Source organism: Monocercomonoides exilis (genome assembly GCF_001643675.1).
Source record: "Monocercomonoides exilis strain PA203 chromosome Unknown scaffold1-2713096, whole genome shotgun sequence".
Classification (NCBI taxonomy): Eukaryota; Preaxostyla; order Oxymonadida; family Polymastigidae; genus Monocercomonoides; species Monocercomonoides exilis.
Window position 1 is genome coordinate 465552 of NW_027150546.1, and position 26700 is coordinate 492251.

A 26700-nucleotide genomic window follows, 5' to 3' on the forward strand; every position below is an offset into this window, starting at 1 on the left:
CATACCGGTTATGAACATTATCCCATTCAAAACAAGGGTTATTTAATGTTAAGAAACATTGAAATCTATCAGCCACCAGTTTTGTATGACGAAGAAAAAATAATAAAAGATGGAGTTTTATGTTCTCGGTATTATTTTTCCATGACGGACTGTAAATTATCGTTTGATAACCCTGCCAATGTTGATATTGAAACGTGTCGTTTTTTTATTATAGGGCATTTCTTATTAACAAGATTAACAATAGATATTACAAAAACAACTGTTTTTACAAATTTTTTATTTGAGGAAATTTTTTCGTCTTATCAAACGGCAGGCATCACTGATTGCCGATTTTCTGGAATGACATTTTCAAAAGGAGCATTCACGCGTTTTACAGATGCGATGCTAACATTTACAAACTGCAGCTTTGAAAATATTTCCAGTTTAGGAAATTGGGCTGTTTTGACTTTGGACAACAGAGACAGAGATAACCTCGAAACAGGAACAATTATAAACAATGTGACATTTGAAAATTGCAACGCGCCAAACTCATATTCAGGAGGGGCGATGAATATTTTGCTTGATAAACAATCCACACTGACAGTGAAAGGATCGCAGACATTATTTAAGAATTGTGGTTGCGATACAACGAAGACAGGAAAAGGAGGCGGGATTTATATTTTTGGTGATTTAGATATTGAACTGATGTTTGAAAAGGAGATCAGATTCGATGACAATAAAGCATCTTTTGGGAAAAACATATTTATATTCAATGCGTCGCTGGAAGCGATCGTTCAAAAAGATCATTTTCTGTTTGCAGCGGATGACAACGGAGAGTTTATTTGGAAGGAAAACGAACTGATGGGCACCAAATACTCACAAGAAAAGCATTTTATTGAAGACTTTTATTACTATACCGCTGAAGATGAAAATCTGAATTTGCTTATGTTTTTGTGTGGAATAAAGAGAACGAGTATATATCTTTCGAGAAACGGAAAGGATCAAATTTATTGTGGAGGGACGAGTTATCCTTGTAAAAGTGTTGAATTTAGTGTATCTCAGTTTGATCTTCAGAGTGCAAGTTCAAAAACGCTTTATTTACCTGGATTGTCGTTGACGTATTTAAATAAAGCATTTTTGTTGGAAAAGGAAATAAACTCTGTGGCCTTTTCTGTTTCCAGATCATTTGAACAATCAAATAACGCACAAATGGCAGAGATTATTATATTACAAAGTATTGAAGCACTTTCCGATGCAGAACGCGGCTGTGTGAATTGCCATTACACCACTTCGTTTCACTCAATTCAGTTTGACTTGCCTGAAAATTTCACCTCATCTGCAGTTCTGCCTACGTCTGTGATTAGCTGGAAGTTCGATGAGCATTCCGCTACTCTTTTTATAAGGAAATGCGTAATTTGCATTCCTGATAATGTCTTGAAGCCTTTGGAATACAGATTTTTGTACGGAGAAGGAGGAAGCGTAAAGATCGTTGAAACTCAGATGATTGGAAAAGAAGAGTCGAAGATTACAACAAGGTGGGAAGAGAGTCCTTTTCTGATTAACAAAATGAGTGGTGATTTAACAATTAGCGGACTGACAATAGAAAGAATTACGATGGAGTATGAAGCATGCGTGAGTGTTACGAGTAGTGGAGAAAGTAGCGAAGTGAAGGTGAGCATCGCCAACTCAACTTTTCAATCAATCACAAGCAAGCACAGCAGAGAAGGAGGAGCATTGGACATAAAGCTAATCGAAGGCGGTGCATCTGTTATGTTTGAAGATATTGGAATAACTTCTTTCACGTCTTGTGCAGCAGAAGGACGCCAATCAAAAGGAGGAGGCTTATATATCGAAATGACCGGGGAAAATTCGCATTTTCAAGTACCAAAGGATTCTTCTTTGATTGTATTTGGTGAAGGGAACAGAGCAACATTTGGAACAGGAATGTTTTTAACATGGACAAATCTAGAGACAAAAAAGGATGAACTAATACCTCTTGGCGAAGTTTTCAAAGAAACAGAAAATGTTGCTGCGGTATGTGACAGAGAAAGCATGGGAAAAGAGCTGGATCTGCTCGTGTATCTGAAAGTGGTTGATGACGCTGCTAAAAGCAATATTGTATACACTGGAAAAAGCGATTGGGCAGAATTGTGCCTCGTTGAAGAATATCCGTGCCATTCCATTTCGTCGGCAATGAAGTGCTTTACAGCAGACGACAAACAGAAGAGAATAATTGTCTGTGGAGAAGTGGAAATTGAGACTGATCTTGCTTGGGGAAGCGCTACAAACAAGGAAATCGTGATTTCTTCGCTTCCATTTGATGAAATTCATTCAAGAAATGTTGACCATAGTCATTTTATGAATTCACAAAGCTCAAGAAAATTACAGAAAAGCAATCAATTTGAAAAAAGCAGAATGATTTTGGCTGCAAACGCAGTTGTGAAAGCACAAGGAGGTGCTGCTATTAAGAATACACAAACATTAACCATCGAACACATAACGTTTCTGATTAATGAATTGAACAAAGATTTTCATCCTTCAAACTTAATTTCATCAGGTGGTTCAACAACGGAATTAAAGTCACAATCAACAGACAGAGAGAATGTTTCAGAGCTTTCTAGTCAAAGCGACTGTTCTATCTCATTGACAGATGTGCGTGTCTCAACATATATTGGTACAGAACGAGTGACTACTTTGAACAGCTTGCTTGAGATTAATTCTGGAAGTCTTTTGATTTCAGGGCTGCAGATTTCGACTCAGTTTACTTTTGCCAAATCTCCCATTTCGCTTGCTGATTTGCTTATTTTGGTGAAAATAACTGCGTTGAAAATTGGAACAAAAGTTTCTTCCTCACCTTCTACAGCACATGAAGATAATAACGATATCTCTCTAATTGTGCATGATGGTTCACTCATCGGAATTAACCGTAACACAATCAATCTGAACGGAGATTTCTCTTTCATCGAGTCTGCAAATGGACCAGCGCTTATTAACATTGGAAGGGATGGACACACCTTTGTTTCAAATAGCCACATTGCACGATGTCTTAACGGAGCTGCAAATGAAGGCAAAGGGGGAGTATTTGAAGTTTATTCAAATGGGGAACTTGTGCTCCAAAAGACTGTATTTGAAATCTGTGGAATGAAAGGCGAAGGAGGCTGTGGAGGTGCTATTTATGTGACAGAAAGTGCTGAACTGGAGCTTCATTCGTGTATCATTAAGAGTTGCTTCACTGGAAAAGGCGGAAAAGGTTGTGGAGGTGGACTGTTTATCGACAGGGATATCGGCAAATTTATGTGCGATGGAGTAATCATCAGTGGATGCTCCACTTTTGGTGGATGTGGAGGGGGGATTTATGTGTATGTGAATGCAGAGGGAAATCTGGTACAAGCGCAAATCAAAATAACGTTTGAAGGAAATGGGAGAGAAGAAGAGGATGCTTCGGCGAAGGGGAAAGATGCTTTTATAAGTGATACACAAGCGACCGAGATGACAGCAGAAGCAAATCCGTTTTATTTGTGCGGCACGAGCGAAGTTGGAAGAAAAGTGTATTATTCGAACTTGGCGATTGAACCAGCAGTGGAAAAGGAAGAGGAAGAATGGCTCAGCCACGACAGCAGGAAGAGGAAAGTGAACACGAATGAAGGAACAGCCGATGCGAATTGCGGACTATCCAACGAACAACCTTGTAAAACGATCAAAACAGCAATTGACCTGTTTCCAGCTCAAGTCGGAGCTGGCGATGATGTTGAGAAGACTGTTGAACTTTCTGAAGAAAACGATGAAAGTGAGAAGGAGACGATTCTTGTAACCAAAAAGAAAGTTACAATTGAAGGCAAATTGAAGGAAGATCGGAGCTTTGCTTCAATTATTGTGACGAACCTCGAAGTCGCAGGCACATTATTCGCAATTGATACAGACGGAACACTGAACTTAAAGAAAGTTCAAATCACGCACAATTCAAAACACGAAGAGAACTGCCAGTCTTCTCTATTTCAAGTGAATGAAGGCTCACAACGAGCGAACCTAATTCTTCAGAACATTCAGATATCAACAGAAGTAGATTACAGCTTTGACAAGCATTTCACAGCTTCGCTTATAAAGTCTTACAGTGGAAAAGTACGAATTTCTGATATTTCAATCAGCTCGTTCTGTTTGGAACAGCCGGCTATCAACATTGTCGGCTCCACTTCTTCACTTGTCATTGGGGGAAATTCAACAATGAAACATCTGAGCCAGCCAACAACCGATTCACCAGCAGGAATTCTTATTAACACAGGTGATGAGCCTATTGATGTAACAATTGAAGGCATAAGTATTGTTGATGCGAATGCGCCTGCTTCAACAAAAGGAGGTGGCATTTGTGCATTGCTGAATGATGAAAGTAGCTCATTTCATTTGTGCAGCGAGAAGACAATCAGCTCAGAAGAGAAAGTTACTTTGAGCGGATGCCGAGTGTCGAGCGAAGCTGGAAAAGGGGGATGTATTTACCTTTCAATGAAGCATAGTGTGGATGTGAAGTTTCCGAAATACAAAACAAACATCCTTTTTGACTCAGAAGGAGATGTGAAAAGCAATGCACTTAAAGGGAAATATCTATTTTTTGAAGCAAAAAACCTGCTGAACTGCGTCAATGACGAAAAATTTGGCTTTTTGGTTGAAGATCACGAAACATACGGCGACTGGCCTAATTTGATTGGATGCGACAAAGCAGAATTTGCGAATGATGAAATAGAATTGTTCAGACTTATCTTTGCAATTGCCGAAAACGTAATAAAAGTCGATGTCAAAGACGGCAAAGATGTGACGTGGTGTGGAGGCGAGCGAAAATGCAAGAGCTTTTCTTATGGAGTCAGCCGTTTGGACTTCAAATCTACCAATCCTTCTCTATTTCTGTTGGGAAGCAATCCGTTTCCCGTCTCTGAGCAGCTTGTCTGCAAAGGCAGTGAAGGAAACCTCAAAATTTGTGGCGACAGTTCTTCTGATGCTAAAGCGAATCTTATTTTTGCAGCTAAATTTTCGTTGTTAGATAAAAAAGATGAAACGAAAACGAGCTGCATTTTGTTTGAGACAGGAGCAGAGATTGAAGGATTATTGATTTCTGTTCCTGTTATGTTTGAAATGGGCGATTTGACACAGCCAAAGGCTATTTTTGAGCTGAGAGGCACTTCTGGATGCCTGAAGCTGAACAAGGTGACTTTTTCTCAGAGAGAAAGCAAAACGGAAAGCGAATTGCAAGACTGTCATATATTAAGGAGAGATGGCTCAATGAAAATGATGAATTCAACAATTGACTATGCATCGGAATATCGCTTGGTTCAAGTGAACGATGGTTCTGCTGAATTTATTGAAGTGCAGCTGGAGAATCCCAAAGCCAAAGACTTTTTGCTCTTTTTCTTTTCTCCGTTCTTTATTTCTGTGAGCAGTGGAGGACATTGCACTCTTTCCAACTGCACATTCAGTGACATCAAAGTCACAATAGCAAAAGAAGCTGTTATTGATTTAAAATCATGCGAAGGTGCAACAAAAGAAGTGACATTTACAATTAACAAATGCACATTCGCTAATTGCATTTCTTTCAATAATCAAAGAGAGGCTTTAAGCATAAAGTCTTCTTTAAGCACTTCTCGAATCCAATTTCTGGATGACGGACCAACATCGTTTCTATCCTGTGAAGCAAAGGGTGCTGAAACTAGAGGAGGCGGGCTGTATATTTACTCACGCTCAAGTGAAGAACCTTTTGGAGGAGTCGAGTTTCCCAAGAAGAAGGAGAACTTTGTGATCAAAGGCGACTGTCATGATCATGAAGGGAAAGGGGTATTTCTTGATGTGAGCAATCTTGTCAACACAGTCTCAAAAGAGAACTTCGCATTTGCTGAGATGATCGACAAATCACAGCGAAAGTCATTGCTGTGCGGAAGAGATGACAGCGTGTTCACAGACAAGCCAATTGATTTGTATTCATTTCTATTGGATGAATATTTCAGCGATGTTATATTTTTGAAAGGAGAGAATGTGGACACAAAACAGGCACTCACATCTTCGCAAGCTTTGTTTACATTCTGCGGACATTTCAATACTCCGTGCAAGTCATTCGGTGAAGGACTGAAGCATTTCTCAAAGGATTCTCAAAGGAACAAATTTGTCATTAAGAAGAAAGTATTTGCAGAATACACCTATTTTTGGACAAAGTTTGATGAACTTTTCGTAAGCAGTGAACCCGAAACATTCTTCAAGAAAACGGATTTAACAGAAAACGAATGTTCTGCAATTGAAGATGATAATCAATATGGCATACTTGATTTTCCTTCGTCACTCACAACAGAAAACGACTATCAAGCTGTGATGTCTTTTGATTACCCCATCACTTTCTCACATTTGGTTGTATCGTTTCCACCATCGTTCAAAGCAGACACTTCTTTCGAAAGTTACGCAAACAGAGAAGAAAGCCATCTGTTCAAAGACAACCAACAAGCAGGCTTTGCTCCGAGAGGTTTGTTTTTTTGCAATGGCGCTGGAACAAATGGCAAAATCTCCTTTGAATTCTGCACATTCCTTCTGTCATCAGCTCCAACAAAGGGCTTGGATTATTTCATCATATCTTCTTCTTCTGGAATGATTTCGTTTAATGATGTTGTATTTGATGGAGCGCAACAAGCAACGAAATCTGTATCTGAATCACCAAACATCAATTCCCACGCAAACGATGATGAGAATTTTGTACTATTTAATCGATCTCCAATTCAAGTTATCGGAAATGGCGCTTCTGATTTAGGAATAAGCAATTCGTCGTTTTCGCACATCTCAATCGCAAAGGGGCCTCTTTTGTATTTGGAGCACTTGCGCTGTATTGAAATTAACGAATCTTCGCTTAAATCAATTTATAGGAATGGAGACAGAGAGATGAAATCCTCAAATATTGGCGGATGCGTAATCGATATTGTCGAGCAAAAAGAGGAACTTTCGATTTCAATAAGAGGAACGCATTTTTCTCAATGTACATCCCATCTTTCAAAACAAGGAGGAGCTATTTCAATAATATCTCCAAAAAAAAGGAATAATTTGAAGCTTCACATCTGGTCTGGGAGTTTATTTGAGCAATGTTCATGCGACAAGGAAGAAGGAAGAGGAGGCGCAATATCTCTTGTCTATCCAGAGATACAGAATGTTTTGTTTAGTGAAATACATTTTGAAAATACGAACGAAGCAAAGATTGGGAAAAATATTTGGATAAAATCCAACAATTATGACGAGTATATGATGTCTTTTGCATTTGACTTTCTGAAAAAGTGCAACAAATATGAAGGAGCAGAAAATGCCTATTCAATTAGCATCAGCAAACCAGAAGCGCTGGAAACTGATTTGATTCCTATTTTGAACCAAAAAGAGGCAGCAGTCAGATATGTTTCGGTTGACGGAAACGATATATTTGAATTCTGTGGGATGAAAACGCTGCCATGCAAAACCTTCAAGAGGGCGTACGATTTGGAAGCCCGCTTTTCTCATAGATATCGTCTTTCCATAAGATTGTTGCGCAAAACAATATTTAAAACAAAATTTCTTTTCGGTAATTTTAATTTCACGATAATTGAGCCAGCTAGTGACCAAACAAAAGAGATTGTTGAATTTCAAGCTGCTAATAATTCATATCTCGCAAAATTCATTATACACCGGCCGTTACTATGCAATAATATTGAGTTTTTGATGGGAACGGATGGAAGCAACGAATGTGGAAAGGAAAGTTCAACAGAGAGTCAAATGCTGCCATCAGACAGTATATCAGTAGATCCATATGAAGACTTTGCTTTTTATGTTGCATCTATCTCTGAGGCAGAAACACCACAGCTGTTTCTATACAGCTGCAAGTTTAAAGCAGGTACTCTGTTTCATTCTTTGGGAAACATTATCGGAGTTGGAGGGGGAGAGCTCTTTATGGATGATGTTTTATTCGACGGGATGTGTACTGATTGCGAAGGAAGTATTATATATGTTTTGAAAGGAAATGCCATCATCACTGAAACTACATTTAAGGGTATTTCAATTAGAAAAGGAGTTTTAATTGATCTTTGCGCTGCAAGAGAATGCAGATTTTCACATTGCCAATTCTCTTCAATCATTCTGAATTCTGATTCTCTTATAAATACTAGAATTCCTTCTGAAAGAGATCAATCAGCAGGTCAAAAGTTATCTTTAGTGTTTGATAATTGCAAATGGAGAGATATAACTGGAAGTCCTTGTTTGAGTTATTCAAGTTTGAGCCGAAGTGCAGAAATTGCGTTGTCAAAATGCTCATTCACTAAATGTGATTGTGGAAATTCTTTTGCTGTTGTTGAAATTTCAACATATTTCCCTGAAATTATCTCTTTTAATAAGGTGACTATGCTGGACTGCAAGTGCAGAAAAAAAGGAGCCGTTTTTCTTTCGCTTATAAAATCAGAAACAATTACACGATCATCAATTTCCCTCTCTTCAGATTTTTCGATGTTAACATCACACGAGCCGCAAGGCGATGATGATACAATTATATTTAGGAATTGCCTGTTTATTGCTAATATCAGTGACTCCCTTGTTTGCCATGTGTGCTTATGTGATTCAAGAAAAGACTTCATTAAAAATACAGTATTTGACGATTTGTGCTACAGTAGCTCAAAAACAAAATCAGTTTATCTGGATGTGAAAGTAGACCCATCGCAAAGCGGATGGAAAGATGATTGGATGCAATTTGATTCATTAGAGCGATTTGTGGATGAAAAGAATGGGGATGACTCAGAAGGATGCGGGAAAACAAAGTACAGTCCATGTAAATCCATGGATAAGACCTATGATGAAACTACAAATATTGCTCAAGTGAAGTACTTTTTGTTAGGAACGGATTTCGAAATCTATAAAACATTTCATATCAATGATCGAACAATCGAAATATGCCCGTTTGAAGCAGAAGAACAGATGAAAGAGAACAAAATAAGAGTTTCTGGAGAATCAAATGACAATAACTTTGTTATGCTCAATGGCGTGAAAAACGGGAGAATTTTATTGAAAGATTTGTGCTTGGTGAATGATGCTGAGAAAATAAGAGGTGCAGGGGTGTCAAAAATCATTTCGTTGACAGATGAAGGTGAAGAAGTCAGTCTTGAGTCATGTGATATCTCTGGGGAAAATACAAAAGGAAAAGTGGTCACAACAATTCTTGTATATATTTCATGTGGAAAGCTTTCGCTTTCTTTTGTGAATGTGCGTTTCGATGGTGGAGATACAACACTTCCTGCAATATTTTGTGAAGAATGCGTAAAGTCCATCACATGGGAAGGCGGTTCAATCACAGCTGTGAGCAAAAAAGGAGATACAGAACAAAGAGGAAGTGCGCTTGTTGTAGATTGCAGAGGATATAAAGAGTATTTATCAATTAAATTGGACGATATTATTTTTGATAGCTGCACTTCAAGCGAAAGCGATTGCGGAGGAGCAATGTCAATTTTTCTAACTTCACAATTGAATCAGGCAGTTCTGCATTTATTAACGTTCAAAAAATGCGGATCGAATATTGCAGGAAAAGGAAAAGGAGGAGGATTATTCGTTTCATTCGCAGAATTTGCAACAGATGATATACCAATTCTGTTCAGTTTAATATCATTCGAAGATTGCTCATCAGCAACAGGGAACGATTTGACGATCCAAAATGACAAAGGAATTGAAGGAATTACTTCCAGTTTATTTGATATAGACTATGATGAATTGTTCCACAAAAAAAATTTATTTGTTGTTATCGATGGAGTTGGTAAGGTACATGATTTACTGACTGGCCCTGATGCGTTGCCTTATTTGGGAAGCATGATTTATTTGTCTTATGATGATGGAACAGATTATAATGAATGCGGAATGAAAGAATGGGAATGCAAAACAATTGAATATGGAATTCCAAAGCTGTTTCGAAATGAAAAAAGCAAATGCTTTTTGATTTTGGAAACTGACACAGAATTAAATACACTTTGCAAATTTGTCAAAGGGATGACTTTGCAGTCATATGATGCTGCTGAACGAAAAACTATCAAAGTTACAAATATTGATGAAACGGAAAATGGATTCGCTTTCCTTGCTGAAGCAGACAGCGAAATGCAAAATCTGAATATTCGATATTCACGCGATATATTTTCAGTTTGTAGATCATTAATTAAAGTTGCAAATTGCGATTTCTCGATTACGCACGTGAGCATCAGCATTGCGGAAGAGACCGAACAGCCTCTTCCAACAAATCTGCTTTATGCTTCTTCCGCTTGGATTTATGTGAGTGACTGTCAGTTTATTGGAATGAAGCAAGAAAGTTATGAGGAGATGAATCCCGGACAATTTGTTGAGATTAAAAATAAACGCTTCGCAGAGAATACAAAACTGAATTCAAGAAACAACGGTCATGGAAATGAAGATGAATGCTCTTGGAGTTTTAGCATGGTGCAATTGTACTCTTCGGATGCAATTTTAAGTAATGTTTCAATTGAGAGATCATATAAATACGGTGGACTTTCAATTTTTAATTCAAGTTCTATGAAAATTAATGAGGGAATTTTTAGGGAAAATGGTGCTGATGCCATATCCAATCCTGTTTTTCCATCGATCAGACGTAATATTATATGCAGCACAAATCAAGGCAATAAAACAACTGTTGAGCTTGAGAGCTTGCAACCTGACAGCGATGGAATGAAAGAAGGTACCACGCTGTGGATGCACAATTCTGAAGGGGATTCTTCTTGCTTAGTAAAAGGGAATGCCGTTCATTATCTAACTGCGTTGTATTTTGTGCCTTCAATTGAATCTGTGGAAGCAAAGGAAGATGGAAACTATCTTCGTGTTACCATTAATGGAAAACTACTTCTTCCATGTAACACACTTGTCACTTACGTTGAACATTATTCAAATTCATCGAAGGAGCATTCAATCTATGGATTAGCACAAGAATCAGAAGATAAATTTTCGTTTGCAATCGGTCTGAAAGGATTTTTGGCTCTAAATGTTTCCGTGAAGTTCTACTTCAATGCAAATGATGAACGAATCTTCATAGAGAAAACTGTTCCTTGGAACAACAGCCACATCGATCCCCCGAACATTAACCCTCCAAGTTCATCTTATGTTTCTTTGATTGTTTGGCTGTCTGTTGGAGGAACTATCATAATTGTTATGTCTATTATGATAATTGTTATCTGCTTCAAAAAATCCAGAAAAGCTTCAACAAAATATCAGCGTATAAATGTTGATGTTTCAACGGAGCATTCATTAATATATCATCGTGAAGTTTCTGGTGAGCATCAATACCAATCTTCCACAGCTGATGAGCAAGCAATTTTTTGTTGATTAATCAGATACATTTCACACAATGAGTTCTTAATATTGTTTTTCATTTTTTTAAATATCTATTCTTTTTAACATTTGTATGTTTGTCTATTCTTCTACATGTTTTGCTGTCTTTTTTTTAAATTAATGTTTATATTTATCAAATTCAGTTCTATTTAATGATATTTTGAACGTTTGTATGCATTTTAAAATATTATTTTTATTTCAAAAAATTTTTTTTGACAACATATTTGATTTGATTTTTTTTTCCTTTAGTTCTGCGTTGTTTTTTTTTTTAAAGTTCTGCAAATGAGTAATTTGAATCTATATAGTCAATAACTTTAATTTAAATATTTATTTATTTTCACAACAATAATTTATTCCAAGCTCACCGTTTCGATCGGTTGTTGAATTTGGTTTATGTAGGGATTTGTTTTGTTATATTTTCTATGAATTTACGTTTATCGATTTTAAAATCAGGAATTTGATTATTTAATTTTTTCATTTCTCATTAGAAAAAGTGCTTTAAAGAAATGCCAGTTAAAATAAAATCTTATAAATTCAAATGAAAAGGTCATAAAAAAAAAAAAAAAAAAAAAAAAAAAAAAAAAAAAAAAAAAAAAAAAAAAAAAAAAGAGAGAGAGAGAGAGAGAGAGAGAGAGAGACAATATGGAATAAGTTTTTCAAAGAAATGTGAATAAAAACTTTTTTTTTCCATTTCGAAAGTTACGTTACATGTTTCTGATTTTTCAGAATTTTCTGCATTAAAGAACAATATCGATACCAATTGATCTCACCCATAAATAATTATTTAGGGTTTAAATTCACATTTCATTTACGTTTGAAAGGCGGTTTTAGGGTTAGGGTTTGTACTCAAATCAACTTGCAAGAATTTTGTAATATTTTAGGGTTGTGTCTGGAATCTTCTTTTTTGGGTTTTGACCAGAAAATGTTGACTTTTCTTTGATAGAAAATTTTATGTTAGGGTTTTGAATAAAAGAATTTTTTTCAACAGAACCCCTTGGGGTACAAGTATGGTCTTGCTGTTAGGGTTTCATGACCGTATTGCGAAGGGTCTCTGGTTCGAATCCCACTTGACCGTTCTAATTTTTTTTCATTTTTTTTTCGGATGCAGAAAATTCAGTCTTGTTCATATATTATCTTTTCTTTTGTTGTATCTTCAACATCGAAAAGGAATCTTTGTTGGCTTTTGGATTTTCACCATCGAGTTTGATGAGGAATTATGTGGTGGATCTCTTGTCGTCAGAGCAGTTAATCCTTCCACATATGTCTCATTTTTCATTCACACACTACAAGTGCTCTTTTTCGTCCTCCAAGAAGGGCAAGTTCAATGAAATTGTGAGGATGAAGGAAGCCAAAAGAGAAAAAGAGGATTTGAAGGAGGAGATGAAATAGATGCAATTTGATTTTGTGAAGATTGAAAACATGACAATTTAATGAGGAAGAATTTAAAAGAAGAAAAGATGAAATTGTGAAAGCCATGAATATTTTTTTATTTAAATTTTGTTTCTTCATTATATCAAAATGAAGCGTGATAAAAGACATTAAATGTTAATATACACTTCAAAATTTGACTTTTAGCCAATTTGTGAGATGGAAAAAAAAAGATAAAAATAATTCAAGAGGAATGAAATGAAATGAAATGAATTTGGTTAAACACTCACAAAATAATCATATAAATTCAATGACGAACAAATGCCATATTTTTTCTTCACAAAAGAAATATTTCTGCAAAGGCTTGCAATGATTTCTTCGTATCCTTCTTCTTCCATCATTTCAAATATCTCCATTTTTGTCACTTTTCTTTTCTCTTCCTTTTCATCCTCCTTTTCTTTCAATCTTTCTGAAATATTCAAAAAGAAAGCAGAACAATCCCATATCACATTATCGTTAATTGTTGGCTGCCGAATTTCCTCCAAAACAGCACCAACAGCACTTCCTCTCAGCAATCCATCAATTTTAACATTTCTATAACCTGCTGCATCTCTGAAAGAATAAATGCATTTTGTATGAATTTCTATGTAATTATCTCTTGATGCTCGAAACACTTGAACAATTCGGTATAATTCAAGTGTACAGGTACCAATTGATCCGACCCAGTATTATTTTCCAAGGGTTATTTTTGATTTGGTTTTTTCTATTGATTGCAGTTTTAGGGTTAGGGTTAGCACTCGAAAATACTTGCTAGGGTTTTATTCAGCTATAGGGTTTGGGCGGAGTACTTCTTTTTAGGTTTTTGTCCAAAAATTTTAGGTTTTTCTTTACAAAATTTTTTTTGGTTAGGGTTGGCAATAAAAGAAATATTTAAAATAGAACCCCATGGGGGTGCGATAATGGTCTAGTGGTTGGTTGATGTCCGACCATTGTGCTAGGGTCTGGGTTCAATTCCCACTAGACCCTATTTATTTTTTGCTAATTTTCATATTGAATTTTGGTACCAGCTCTCTTGAATCTTACCAACAATTCTACCAATTAGCTCAACAAATTCTTCACTCCACGATGTGCAAAAGCATAAGTGATCATAAATCGCATTGAGCCATCTCTCGATAAATAGCAATTCTTTCGCTTCTTTTTCTCCATCTCCCACTTTTTTTCTCTTCCAATCCACACTTTTTGCAAGCTCTTCTAATTCTTTTCTTTCTTCTCTCACAAAATGCGTTGCATCCACAATCATTCCTTCCAAGCTATCGTCTTTTAATATTCTATAAATCAAAAGCCGCCAAGCAGATTGATAGGCAAGATAAGTGAGATTTCTGTGCACCTGATGATATTGGATAATCTCTTTGATTTCATTCAGATATTGTTCATGGATAAACTGACAAAAAAAAATGGTGAATAAAATTTTGGAAAACAATAATGAAATTTAAATGCTCATACGTGACACGCACCAATACGACTCAACGCCAGCAAAGCTATTTCCACTTCCTTTTTTGCTTCTTTGCTATCCTCTTTGTCCGATGCAGCACTCAGAAGGCAAGGAATGCAAATTGAAAGAAATTCAGATGAGAATTCATCTTCAAGCGTTAGATAGCATTCGCAAAGATCAATCAAAAGTCTTTCGTTCTTTTCTTCTTTTTTCTTTTCATTTTCATCAATGATCATCTTCTCAATTTGATTGCGCAGCAAAGAGAAGGAAACATCATCATACCACAAGTTTGCCAGTTCTTTGTTATAACCAATGAGTTTCAATAACAATACTGCTTTTTCCAATGACAATATCCTTTCTTTAATCATTTGGTGTAGTTTATTGAACAATTCTTCGATGAAAATTGATCTAATTTCTCTTTTATCCATCTCTTCCATTATTTCATTCATTTCTTCGATTTTCTGCTTTTGTTCTTTCTCATCGCACTTTTCGAGTTCGTTCAGCAATTCTTCAAAAGGCATTCATAAAATAAAAATTTGTTCAGAATTGTTCAATCCAAATAAATGAGCAAACTCCAAAACTTCTCGATTTGGGTCATACCCAGAAATCCGTCTTCAGTCTTATCATCATTTGACAAACTCATTCTGCTTGTTGCAAAAAATATTCAAAAAGAGGGACAAATCTCGTCGAGCAACAAAATGAAAGACAAATACATATATCATTGTTGATGTTGCAAAATAAAAACGATCGCAATATAGGGTCAGTTATTAATCGGTACCTTTTTTTTTTAACGGTACCGAAATTTTTAAATAGAAAATTAAAATTCCCACTTTTTATATATTTATAAACATTATCAGTATATAAGCAAACCCTGAAAATTAGGATAATTACATTTGAATACGAAGCCTATTTCCAATGGGAAGGAGATGTGGGGTTTATTCCCTTCCATCGAAAAAAATAATTAAATAGGTGGGTAACAAGGGGTGTGAAACCGTTTTAATTCGTATTGAATGAAAATAAAAATTAAATTTCAATGAAAATAGAAAATTTAAATTAAAATTGAAATTTATAAATTAATAAATTGGACTTCAGATCATTACCATAATAAAAAAATGAAAATTGCTGTGGAACAAAAGAGAATTGCTGGACAAAGGAAATTACGTGGTGCGATGATATCTTTCGATTACAGAATGACAGACAATCAGCTGGAACGGATGGCGCGCATTGTGGTTGATGGAGTTATCAGGATTACAGACGCTATAAACTCCATGGAATTCTCATACAAAAGGATTAAAAATGCTGTTCGGGAACTGAGAAGCAAAAGGCTGGTTTTAAAAGTTGGAAGACAGTGATTTGTGATAGGAGACAAAGAACAAATTGTGCTGGATGAAATTATCATTGAATCAAGATCTGGAAGCTGTTTGCCTATACGGAAAGTTCGCGAACTGGTTTGTTGTTGTTAAATAATTAATAATTCTAATAAATATATTATATGGAAAATGTGATAAATGATACAGACGACGAAGAAGCCCCATACGTTAACGTTTCAATGGCTACGGCTTACCAATTTGTGAAGCGCCATCCAGAGCTGAAGAGAAGTTCGCCGAAAAATGTTGATGTTAATCGCCTTGCGGTGTCGTGCCAGAGTGTTCTGCAGCCCTGGTATTCATCACTGGACGGCTTACATGAAAAAATTGAATACTGCAAAGAACTTATATTCAACATGGATGAATCTTCACTAAGAGTCCCTTCCAATTCAAAGCTGAGCGTGGTTCATCCAAAAAATGAAAATCCAGTATTTCGCAAACCACAGAAAATGGCGAATTCTACTCTGGTCGCTGCTGTAGCTGCTGATGGATTTGCACTTCTTTCTGCGATTCTATGGCCTAGCTAAAGTTTTCCTGATGAAATGATGCCGCTGTTATCACAAACTCTGGATATCTGGCCGAACGGAAGTGGTTGGATGGGCCGCAATCAATTCAAAAAGGACGCACTTTCAATACTCCTTCAAGGAATTATCGATCGCAGAAAGCGCATGTTACTGGAAAACTCTCGCTGCTTGCTTCTCATCGACTCACACATTTCTCGCGCAGATCCAACAATCTGGAGAGAATTTCAAAAAGAAAATATCGACGTCGTCACCTTCATTCCTCACAGCACACATATCGCACAGCCTCTTGACAGAGGAGTCTTTGTTGTTCTCAAAACAAAACTGCAAACAAAATATGATCTTTTATCTTCTTTAACATCTTCATCAAAAATAACAGCTCTTGTGGATGTTCTCCCTCAAGCAATTCATTCCGCCCTCTCACCTGCTGTCATTAAAAAAGCATTCGCAACGAGTGGAGTTCTTCACAACGAATCTGGGCCGATTCTTATGAAGCTGCCAGAAACATCGGAATATCAACCTTCATCACATTCAAATAGATTCGACTTCTATGGCAAGATAATTACTGATGAGAAGCTTCTGAATGATTGGAGTGAACATTTGGGAATTACAGAAGAAGAAAAAGTTGAAAAAGAAGATAAAGTTGATGATGAAAAGAATTCTTCTGAAGAAATGAAAAAAGAAAAGCAAAAAGACGATAATGAGTTAGAGTCTTCGGTTGAAATGAAAAAAATAAAGAGAAAATTTAAAGTGAAAGATGATGATCATGAAAATGAAAAGGAAGAAATCAATGTAATTGAAAGAAAAAAAGGAAAAAGAAAAGTTATACGAAAATTGGATTCGTCATTTGTGTTTTTTTTAATTTTAATTTAATTTTTTTTCATATCAAAAAAAAGGTCCCAATAAAAAAAAAGGGTCCCGATAAATAACTGACCCTATTCTGTAAAATTTTCGCTTTTTAAAAAGAAATGCAAAAGAATGTGCAAAAAAACCAAAAGGATTGACAGTTTGAAGCCAGAATTGGAAATCTTTTTTTTTGATCTTGCTAGCAGATTATTTGAAGAAAGATATTTTTTCTTTCTTCTTTTTTAACTTTAATATTCTTTTTTATTCATTGAAATAAATTGTTGATACAAAAGTGGTATTTGAGGAAAGAGAATGAAAACAACAGATATTATTCACAAAAGAAAAGTCTTTTTCGGAAGTTGAAAAACAATATTCAATTGAAAATAATGAAAACAAATAATTGCATGCTCAATGAATTCTATTTGATTATTTTCTTGTTTTTCAATTTTCAGCTTTCACTCAAGATGATTCATTATTTTATTGAAAGGTAAAAAGAACAAAAATCAAAAATGAATTGACAATTCGAAGCTAAAATCAGTCAAACAGCAGAAGGAAATGGAAGAATAATTTTTCAGCGAAATGACTAAATTTTGAAAATTCTTGAAGGTCCATTTCAAACTTCAAAGATGGCAGGACAAATGATTGATGAAGCGGCTGCAATGAATGAGAGCGATGTTTTTCTTTTGTTTTCATCAAATGCTTGAACACCAAAAAGCAATTTGTCTTTTATTGAATGGAGATCAGATGGGGAATGTCGCAAAGGCAGCTGTTCCATAAGAAGCATCCAGGAAGCACAACAATTCAACAATATCTTTGATTGTTTATCAAGAACAAAATCGAAATGAATCAGAGAATTCTTCTGCTGCATCAAATGAATGAAGAGAGCGGAAGAGAATTCGGATTCATTGTCCGAATACTTCCTTTTGCACACATTTTTCTCTTTTTGGAGCAAACCAGAAGTTCTTCGCTGAACTTCGATGGTTGCCACATCTTATCTCAATTGCGGATGATAATGAATGGAAATTTCTTTTTGAATGTCTTTTCAACACTGCCTTTTTCTCTTTTTCCTCAGCAAATAGCACATTCAGTGAAAGAAGAAACACCTGCCTTTTCACTCATTTCTCATCTGACACTCTCAGGATGTTTCATCTTCTTCATTGGCTTCTCTGCAAAGAACATCTCTTGTCAAATCATCCTCTTTTGTTGTTGCTGAACATGCTGAAAAGACACGATAAACAACAACAGCAACTTCAATGGTGATTGAAAGAAAGTTGGGCATGCTTTGGGTGAAGCAAAAGAAAGAAGTCTTTTATGATGAGTTTCTTGAATTCTGTTTGAATTGATGATGATTCAATGAAGGATGTCTCCTCATCATCAACTTCTCTCTTTTTCTTCCTCTCCTTACAAATAATCTTCCTCATTGCTTCTTCTTTCTTCACTTGCATTTCTTGAAACCAATTGGCCGATTTGTTTTCAGGATTCTGTTGCCTTCCTCGTTGGATGTTTCAAAAAAGGAGAAGAAGAAGTTAAAGAAAAAGAAGAACCTTTCGAAGCAATTGTTGTAAATGAAGAAGGAGTAAATAATTTGAATTTCATTTGTTTTCATTGTTCGATTTGAACGAAGGAGAAGAAACAAAAGAGGATTTCCTTTGCCTTTCTTCTTCTTCTTCAATGTTTTCTTTAATCAAAAGGATAAAATTTCAATTGAAGATTTTGAAAAGAATAGAATCGCTCTCTAAAATTTCAGAGGAAGAAGAGGATATTTTAATTGAAATCTTTAGGCTTTGTTTGATGAAGACAGTGATGCAAAAGAGGAGAAAGCAAATGTTGATGTTGAAGCTAATGTCGATCTGTCTTAATGAAGTGTTTATTTGACTTTTTTCAAATCAATTCCTTCATTCAAAATATTTTCTCAGTTTTTCTCCCTCTGTCCGACTCGTTTCTCCTTGATCAAAGTTTCTCTCTTTCCCTTTCTCTCTTTCTCTTTGTTCCATTCCAAAAAACCATCTTCATTCATTCAACATCCCATTATCTTTTCTTCAAATTAAGCATTCCACATTGTTCATCTCGTCACCAAATTCGTCTTTCCTCTTCCAAATGAGCAATCACACATTCAACATCCAACATCACATCCATTTTGTGTGCTCCTGAGACAGAGTTTTGTTCCATTTTGTCTGAAATATGGTCATCATCTGTTGTTGATCATGACTCACCCATGGCTAAGTTCTGTTGATTTAGAACTTTCTTTCTTTGAGGATGATCAGATGTAATGAATGAAGCTGCTTCTTCGAAGAAACAAGAAACATCATTGAAAATGGTTGTGCGTTTTCTGATCATGTGTAAACTGTTTTGACTGATGAAGTGCATCAATTGCTAAGTTGAACAGAAGGTAAGTGGGCAGATAACAACCGGTAAAAAAATTCGATTTACATGTTTTTATATATATAGACTATTACTAATGAATCCAGTTATGATATTTCTCAAGTGATTTTCGAATTACAGTGATTCAAAGCTGAGAAAACCTATTTTTTTAAATCCAACAGGAATTTTAGTTTTGAAAGCTTCCCCACTTTAAATAAAAAACCCTAATCAGTTAAATAAACAAAAGTTTTCGTTAAATATAACCCTAATAAGCACATTGACAAGGGATAAACCATCTTTTTCTAAATGAAAACCTAGAAGAAATATTCTCTCTTTTTTATCTTAGGTGTTTGATCATTAATTTTTGATAAAAATTGCTTTTTAATCACAAAAAATATTCAGTTTTTTAACGAATATTTCTCCTTTATGTGAATTATTTCATCAGTGAATTAGGTTTTTAAATGTCAATAGTTCTTCTTATAGACAATTTTTATTCCGGTCGCTATGTACTCTCTTACCGAACAGAAATGCGGAAGAAGAAGATGTTTGCAACAAATGAAATGAAATGAATCAGATGAACTCTTGAGAGGAAGATGATGATAATGGTGAAGAATACTCATTTCGATAAGACAATTTAGCATTTTGTAACTTTAAAAGTCGAAGTTACAATCAGAGAAAGAACGGAAAATATTGAAGATAGGAAAGCTATCTTTCTTTTCGGAAAGCTCTTTATTTATTGAAGAATTGCATTCTTTTTTGTTTGTGAAAAAAAGCTTTTTTTTTCCAAAAGATAAAAATAATTTTCTCCCACTTTGCTTGAAAAATATCGTTATTGCTGCAAGCAATCGATCAACTGGAATCAATTTATTTCTTCAAGAAATGAAATTATTTGTTATATATCTCAATAATTAAATAATTTTGCTTCAAATGGTAAAAATTGAGAATTCAACAAATTATTAAAATAAATGTAAGAAATTTGTAGTTAAACTGGGAAATGAAGATTAAAATGCTATTTTATGAAATAAAGTTTACACATAAAAACGATTATTTCGAAAAAGAAAAAAAAAGTTGTCTAATGCAAATTTTTTAACAAAATGCTCGGAAAAATTTGAAGAAGTAATATGCATTACGGCCACTTGATTTTAAAGTTTTTTCGAAGAAATGCAAGTAAATTTTTTATTTCAAAAAATTATGGATTTTTAATTTTTATTAAGGTTCAAAAAATACTTAAATGATTTTAAACACATTATCGTTGTTCATTTTGCTTGACTGTTTACTTCCACGTTTCTTTTCTTTTTCTGAACAACGCTTTGGTGCAAATTGGACAGCAGTTGATTCTGTACCAACAGAAATATTCATTTCCGAAAAAGGTGAGGATTCTACTGACGATTGTGGAACGGAAACACATCCTTGCAAAACAATTGGAAAAGGAATGGAGCTGATAGAAAAGGGGCTTGAAGAAGAAACTTTGAAGATTGTTGATTCTGCTACCATTCCTTATGGATTTTTGTTTTCCAAAGATTTCAAATTAACATTAACAACAGCGTCAAAACAAGGAAAAAGAAGAAATATTACATTTGACTTGAACGAGTTGACAACAAAAGGGAAGTTCCACCTGACAAATGAGAAAACCTTGAATATGGAACATTTGAACTTTAATTTTTTGATTTTTGAAACAAAACAGTATTTGCCTAAAGATACCGATGAAGAGTCTGCTGTTGTTCTTTCGAAAGATGTTAATGCGGATCTAACATTAAGGGATTGCAGCATTATAATTAATGAGTGGATCGATGATTACACCACATTTTCTATCTTGAGAATTACCGATGGGAAAGTATTGATTGACGAGCTTGAATTCTTGTCGGACAATTATTTTCTTTCAAAAGCAAACTTACTGCATATTTCTGAGAATGTTGAGCTGTCAAAACTGAATGGATTAACCATTTGGAAAATGAAGTTGGATAAAGAATGTGCACTGAAACTTCCATCTTCATTCGCATTGGAAAGAAGCGAAATAAAAAATATTGAACGGACTTCAGACGGGCCCGCTTTGCTTGAGGCTTGCAGTCGTGCAAAAGAGAAAGTAATGATTACTATTTCGAAGAGTTTATTTTATTCAGTGAAATCGTTAGAGTCAGAAAAAGGAAGTTGCTTCTATTTTGAGATGCTGCATCCAGAAAGTATTCTGAATATTTTTGACACGGTAATCAGCTATGGAAAGGCAACCAAAGGGGGAGGCATGATGATTGGTGCGACAAAAGGAAAAGTGTTTTTAGAAAGTGTGGTATTTCTCAGATGTTGGGCATCAGAAGAAGGAGGAGGACTGCTGATCATTGACTTATCACAGATGGTAGGATTTGAATGCACAAACGTATCATTTGAAGAATGTCAAGCAAAGAAGAGCGGCGGAGTCCAAGTAATTTTTGGAGACGAAGAGATCAAAGGAGATGCTATCTTATTTAAGAACTGCCTTTTTATTAACAATGAAGCAGACATTGGAGGGAAAGACATGACTATTTGTTGTGAAGGAAACGCAGATGCGAACAAAGCGCCTTTTGACGAAAAGTGTTTTAGCACGACAACGAAGAATCGGGTATGTGTAATGAAAAAGGAAGGATCAGAGATATTTCACGATGAATGGCTAAGAGAAGATTCATTGGAATTGAATGTGGATGCAGAAAATGGAGTGGACAGCGCTGAATGCGGAAAACCAGAAAAGGCTCCGTGTAAAATGCTGAAGCAAGCGATTGTTAACAGCCTCCCAGGAAAACCATTTTCAATCTTCACCACAGAAAAGTGTAATAAATATGACACTGAACCAATAGCAATTGAAGACCATCATATTGAGATCAGAGGTAAAGGCCATTGTGCTATTTCACTCACAACTGTGTTGGATGAAACGAAAGCTCAGCAAGGCGAAGGATTATTCAACTTAAAGCAAGGAGGGTACCTGGAATTGCGCGGTGCGGAAATCAAAGTGGACACAACAAGAAAAAGTGGTCGAGACAATGGACTGTTTGTCTGCGATGGAGAAGATGCAAAATTACTTATTTATTACGATAATGTGACTTCAACTGATTCTAACCAATCTCTGAACTGCGTCTTAATAGAATGCAAGTATGGAGCGCTTGATATTTCTCAATCAATCTTCGAACATTTCTCTTCTGCATTCGCGTTAATACTTGCAGTCAGTTCAAAAGATATTAATATATATCAAATCGTTCTCGATTCAATTTCAACTACAAGCGATACCCAATCTGTCTTCACCGTTTTAAGCGGATGTCAAAAAATAAGTTGTTCAAAAGGATATTTTTCGAATTGCAACTCAATTGAACATAAAATTGGTGGGGCACTATATGTGGAAATTGGAGACTGCAAAAGTGACAAGTCTTTTTCCGATCTGAACTTCACAAACTGCACATGCAAAAGTGAACAAGCAAGTGCGAACAAAAGGAATTTTTCTTCAAATGAAGAATCAAAAGGTGGTGCAATATTCATTCGATCTACTGACAGTGCAATTGAGCAGCTTTCCATCAAATTTGAACTGGTTTCATTCACAAACTGCAGCGCAGACAAAGGACAATACATTTTCATTTCGGTACCAATTGGGAGGGAGCAGATTGGCGATGACATGTTCCTGTTTGAGATGCGCGAAATTTACGGCAAGGAGAATTTAATACTTCTGGAAGAACGAAATAATGGGGAAATAAAAATTATTGATCTCTTGAGCGATGAAACAAACAAGCTTTCATACCATTCACATCATATCTTTGTTGGAGGAAATAAAGTTAGCAACGAAAGAACATGTGGAAGAAAGGAAGAGCCCTGCGATTCGTACAGGACAGCTGTTCTTCACTTGACGAAAGAAGTATATGCTGAATTCCTTACCATTGGAAGAGTTTCTATTGAAAGACCACTTTTGCTGGAACATCCTTCTGTATTTTCATCTGTTCCTGATGATTACTCTTCTTTAACTTTTTCTGCAAAATATGATCGTGGAATTCTTCAGATTGGAACGAAAATGAACGCTGGAAAATTCAAAGCAGTCTTTGAGCCTCGGTCCTATCTTTGTTTGCTTTTCATTGACATTGAATATCCTGATGCAGTTGAAGGAGATGCACTTGATATTATTTACACAAAAAATGAATTGAAAATATTTGATGCTGTTTTCAGACCCTGGTTCACTGGGCTAAAAGGAGAAAATGTGTTAGGCGGAGACGGAAAGATGCTTCCATATAAACTTATTGTGAATGATCTTGGTACAAATGACGTGTCCCAGCTGGCAATTTATGGCAGAAATAGTAATGTGAGTAATGAAAATCAACACAGAAATGATCTCAGCATCAAAACAAAGAAATTAAGCAGTTACATGATTGGTGGATTAGAAACAAAAGCAGAAGCAGATAATAAAGAAATTGAAGAAGAAAATTCTTTGTGCAAATGGAATTCGGGACTTGTTTATCTTCAAAATTCGATATCTTCGGGTTTCCATGACAGTTCATTCAAAGACATTAGTGAGGGTGCTTTATTATTAGAGGACTCAAAAGTCTACTTGGAAAATTGCAGCTTTATGGGCAATCATCCAATTGATGAAGGTTGGGAAAAATATCTGTCTTTACGGCACAATATTCAACTGACAGAAAATTGTGACCTATTTCAAATGTCCATAGGTTCGTTAGCTTTTGGTAGCGATGGATTGGATGGAAAGCCATTTGGTATGCTTTCAAATGTTCTTGTGAATGGAAAGACAGCTAAAAACATGGATTCGTATTTTTTCACTCCTGTTTTGAAAAATGCAACAATGATTAAAAAGGCCAAGGGCAAAGTCGAGGAAGGAAAAGGCAGAATAATCGAATCAGATGAAGTAGCACAAGCTGTGATTCATGGGTCTTATCTGTTTCCATGTGGACTTACAGTTGAAGCATCACAGAAAAAGGCAGGACAAGAATTGAACTGGGTAAATTGTCCTGTGGTTGAATATGTTAGCGAGACGGAAATGAAGGTGAACATTCCCCAGTTACTGCTGGACAGAGATGATTATACATCAGTTATCTATCGTGTTTCATATCCGTGTGGTGTAATTGGCGGAGAAGTGAAACATTCAGAAAGTTCGATATTAATAAATCAGAAGAAAAATATATCAGAGTCGACATCCGTCATTATATATATAGTTATTATTATTTCATCTGTATTTGCTGTGTTTTTCATTGCGATTGCGACTTTTATTTGCACTTTGTCGCGTAGAAAAAGGAGAGAATATAAGAAGATCGAAGATCTGGAAAAGTGAAACAGTGAAAATGAAAAATCCATTTGTTTGGAATAATATGAACGTGAGAGACAATTTAGATGATGTGTTTTGCTAAAAATAGATTTCTTAAATGAATTGATGTGATGAATTTGCCAAGCAATTTTAAAAATACTAAAAAAAAAAAATAGGCGCTTCCTTTTTCAAAGGAATTGGAAGAGTTTTCGTTCGATTTCCTAAATTGTAATGTATTTTTCTGTTATTTCTGTCCTGAAATTTCTTTGATAACAATATCATTTTCTGTGAAAAGATTGCAGATAAATTGAATCTTTTCAATTTTTTCTTTTTTCTATTATTTCTTATTTTATTTTTTAAGTTCTGATCAATTTTTGTCTTTGAATATTCAGCTTTGATGAAAATATATACAGTGATGGGGAAATGATAAATCTGTTTTTGATGTTTCCTCCTCTGTATTGCACTCATTGCAAAGGAAAGTTGCCACCCACTTTAGAGTTCTCACTTCCAAATTTTTATTCACATTCTAATTGTTTTCCTCCTTTTATTTTTAATTGAATTATAATTTCAATATTGTTGTTTAATGTTGCAACGTTAAAAACTTTCTCGACAGAGTGTTTATGAAATTTTCTGTGCAGCTCATTCTTTTGTATTTTTTTTTATTTTTTGATGTATTTTTCATCGATTATCTTTAATAAACTTTTGAGTCATTTTTAATTCCATTAAACTTGAAGATAATAGTGAAATTGAACAAATGATAACATCTCTATCTTCTTATGATATCAAGCAAATATTTGATTGCACTAGTGGACGAATAACAATCTTTATAACTTTTTTTACATTTGTTTATAACTTCTGAAAGAATAATGTGATTCTAAAGATTGTTTAATCAGCTTGAAGAAGGAATGAAAAAATTTTCTGAAGAAACAAGAAATTGCTTAAAATTTTCCTAGGTACCTGAATCAGGTTCAAAGAGCATCAAGCTTTTATTCAATTAGAATCAATTATACAATTTGGATGGATTCGTGCTTGTTCTCAAACTTAAAAATAGAAAAGAAGTGAAAAAAGAAAAAATGATGATAAAGGTGAAGAATGCTCATTTTCGGAAGACAACTTAACATTAGGCAACTTTTTTAATCGAATTTGCAATGAGAGAAAGCACTGAAGGTGTTGAAGAAAGGAAAGTTGGCTTTCATTCCAGAAGGCGAGTCAACAGCTGCAGAAGCATTGTTGCATGGTTGCAAATGAAAAACACTTTTTTCTCAAAGAAAACGCGCAATCCAATCAATCTGGTTGAAAAAAAATGAGGAAATGGGATTTATCTGAGTATTGAAGTACGTTGATTGAATCCCAAATAACAGCAAAAAAATTAGCAAACTCGTTCCATGATGCGGCACAAGAGCACGATGGCGATAGCATTCGGCCTTTTTGTTCAGCAATTCCCTTTCATGAAGAAAATGTTTTTCCCGCCTGCTGAGCAAAAATCTCGTCAATGAACAGATTGAAGGAGAAGGAGAAGAAAATGTGTTGTCTGTAAAAATGCAGCTTGAAATGGATTCTCCCTGCAATTGACGGTCAACACAAAAAATGCTGTTATCTGAAATGGAAAAATGATACACCAAAAATTATTCAAAATCGAAAAACTTTCAACCAAAGTCGAAAAACTTTCAAACGAAATCGGAAATTATTATTCAAAGTCGGAAAACTTTCATTCAAAGTCGAAAAACTTTCAATCAATATCGAAAGTTCGAAAAACTTCGAAGTTACAAAAAGATGACAAAAATCAATAAAAGTCAAAAAAACTTTGTGATTGTTAAAATATCAATGATATTTGTTATTTTAATGATTTTTCATGTTTTTTCCGATATTTTTCTTTGCTTTATTTTGTCCAATTACAAAATTTATAAATATGAGAGAAATACTGACACATTTTGATCTTATTTCAATTGAAAGAACACTGCTTTACAAAAGATTGGAAAAATTTATTTATTTATATTTTTTCTCAATTAATGAGGAATGATGCACGCAATATCGGCTCTCTAATTTCGCGTTTTTTATATCAAAAAACTCATTTCTAATGGAAGGCAACAAATGTAATAACTTTTGTTTATTGTTTATTATTGAGTTTACTTTGGTTCAAAATCTTCAAAATTTGCA

The 26700-nt window shown here is 35.0% G+C and overlaps 4 protein-coding genes across 4 annotated transcripts; 3 read left to right on the forward strand and 1 right to left on the reverse strand.

The window, feature by feature from the left end:
- Positions 1-339: 339 nt before the first annotated feature.
- MONOS_9927 (uncharacterized protein) lies at positions 340-11847 on the forward strand (the record flags this gene model as incomplete). Its single annotated transcript, XM_067880470.1, has 1 exon — positions 340-11847. The coding sequence occupies one exon, from the start codon at positions 340-342 to the stop codon at positions 11320-11322; it is 10983 nt and encodes a 3660-aa protein (XP_067736189.1). The 3' UTR covers positions 11323-11847.
- Positions 11848-13741: 1894 nt separating this feature from the next.
- Positions 13742-14424, reverse strand: MONOS_16876 (uncharacterized protein; the record flags this gene model as incomplete). Its single annotated transcript, XM_067869746.1, has 2 exons — positions 13742-14137; positions 14200-14424. 2 exons carry the CDS (start codon positions 14422-14424, stop codon positions 13742-13744), a joined length of 621 nt encoding a protein of 206 aa, XP_067736190.1.
- Positions 14425-15300: 876 nt separating this feature from the next.
- Positions 15301-16082, forward strand: MONOS_9926 (uncharacterized protein; the record flags this gene model as incomplete). Its single annotated transcript, XM_067880469.1, has 3 exons — positions 15301-15516; positions 15597-15636; positions 15706-16082. The coding sequence occupies 3 exons, from the start codon at positions 15301-15303 to the stop codon at positions 16080-16082; spliced, it is 633 nt and encodes a 210-aa protein (XP_067736191.1).
- A 4432-nt stretch (positions 16083-20514) lies between these two features.
- MONOS_9925 (uncharacterized protein) lies at positions 20515-25306 on the forward strand (the record flags this gene model as incomplete). Its single annotated transcript, XM_067880468.1, has 1 exon — positions 20515-25306. One exon carries the CDS (start codon positions 20515-20517, stop codon positions 24568-24570), a length of 4056 nt encoding a protein of 1351 aa, XP_067736192.1. The 3' UTR covers positions 24571-25306.
- Between the last annotated feature and the right edge of the window lie 1394 nt (positions 25307-26700).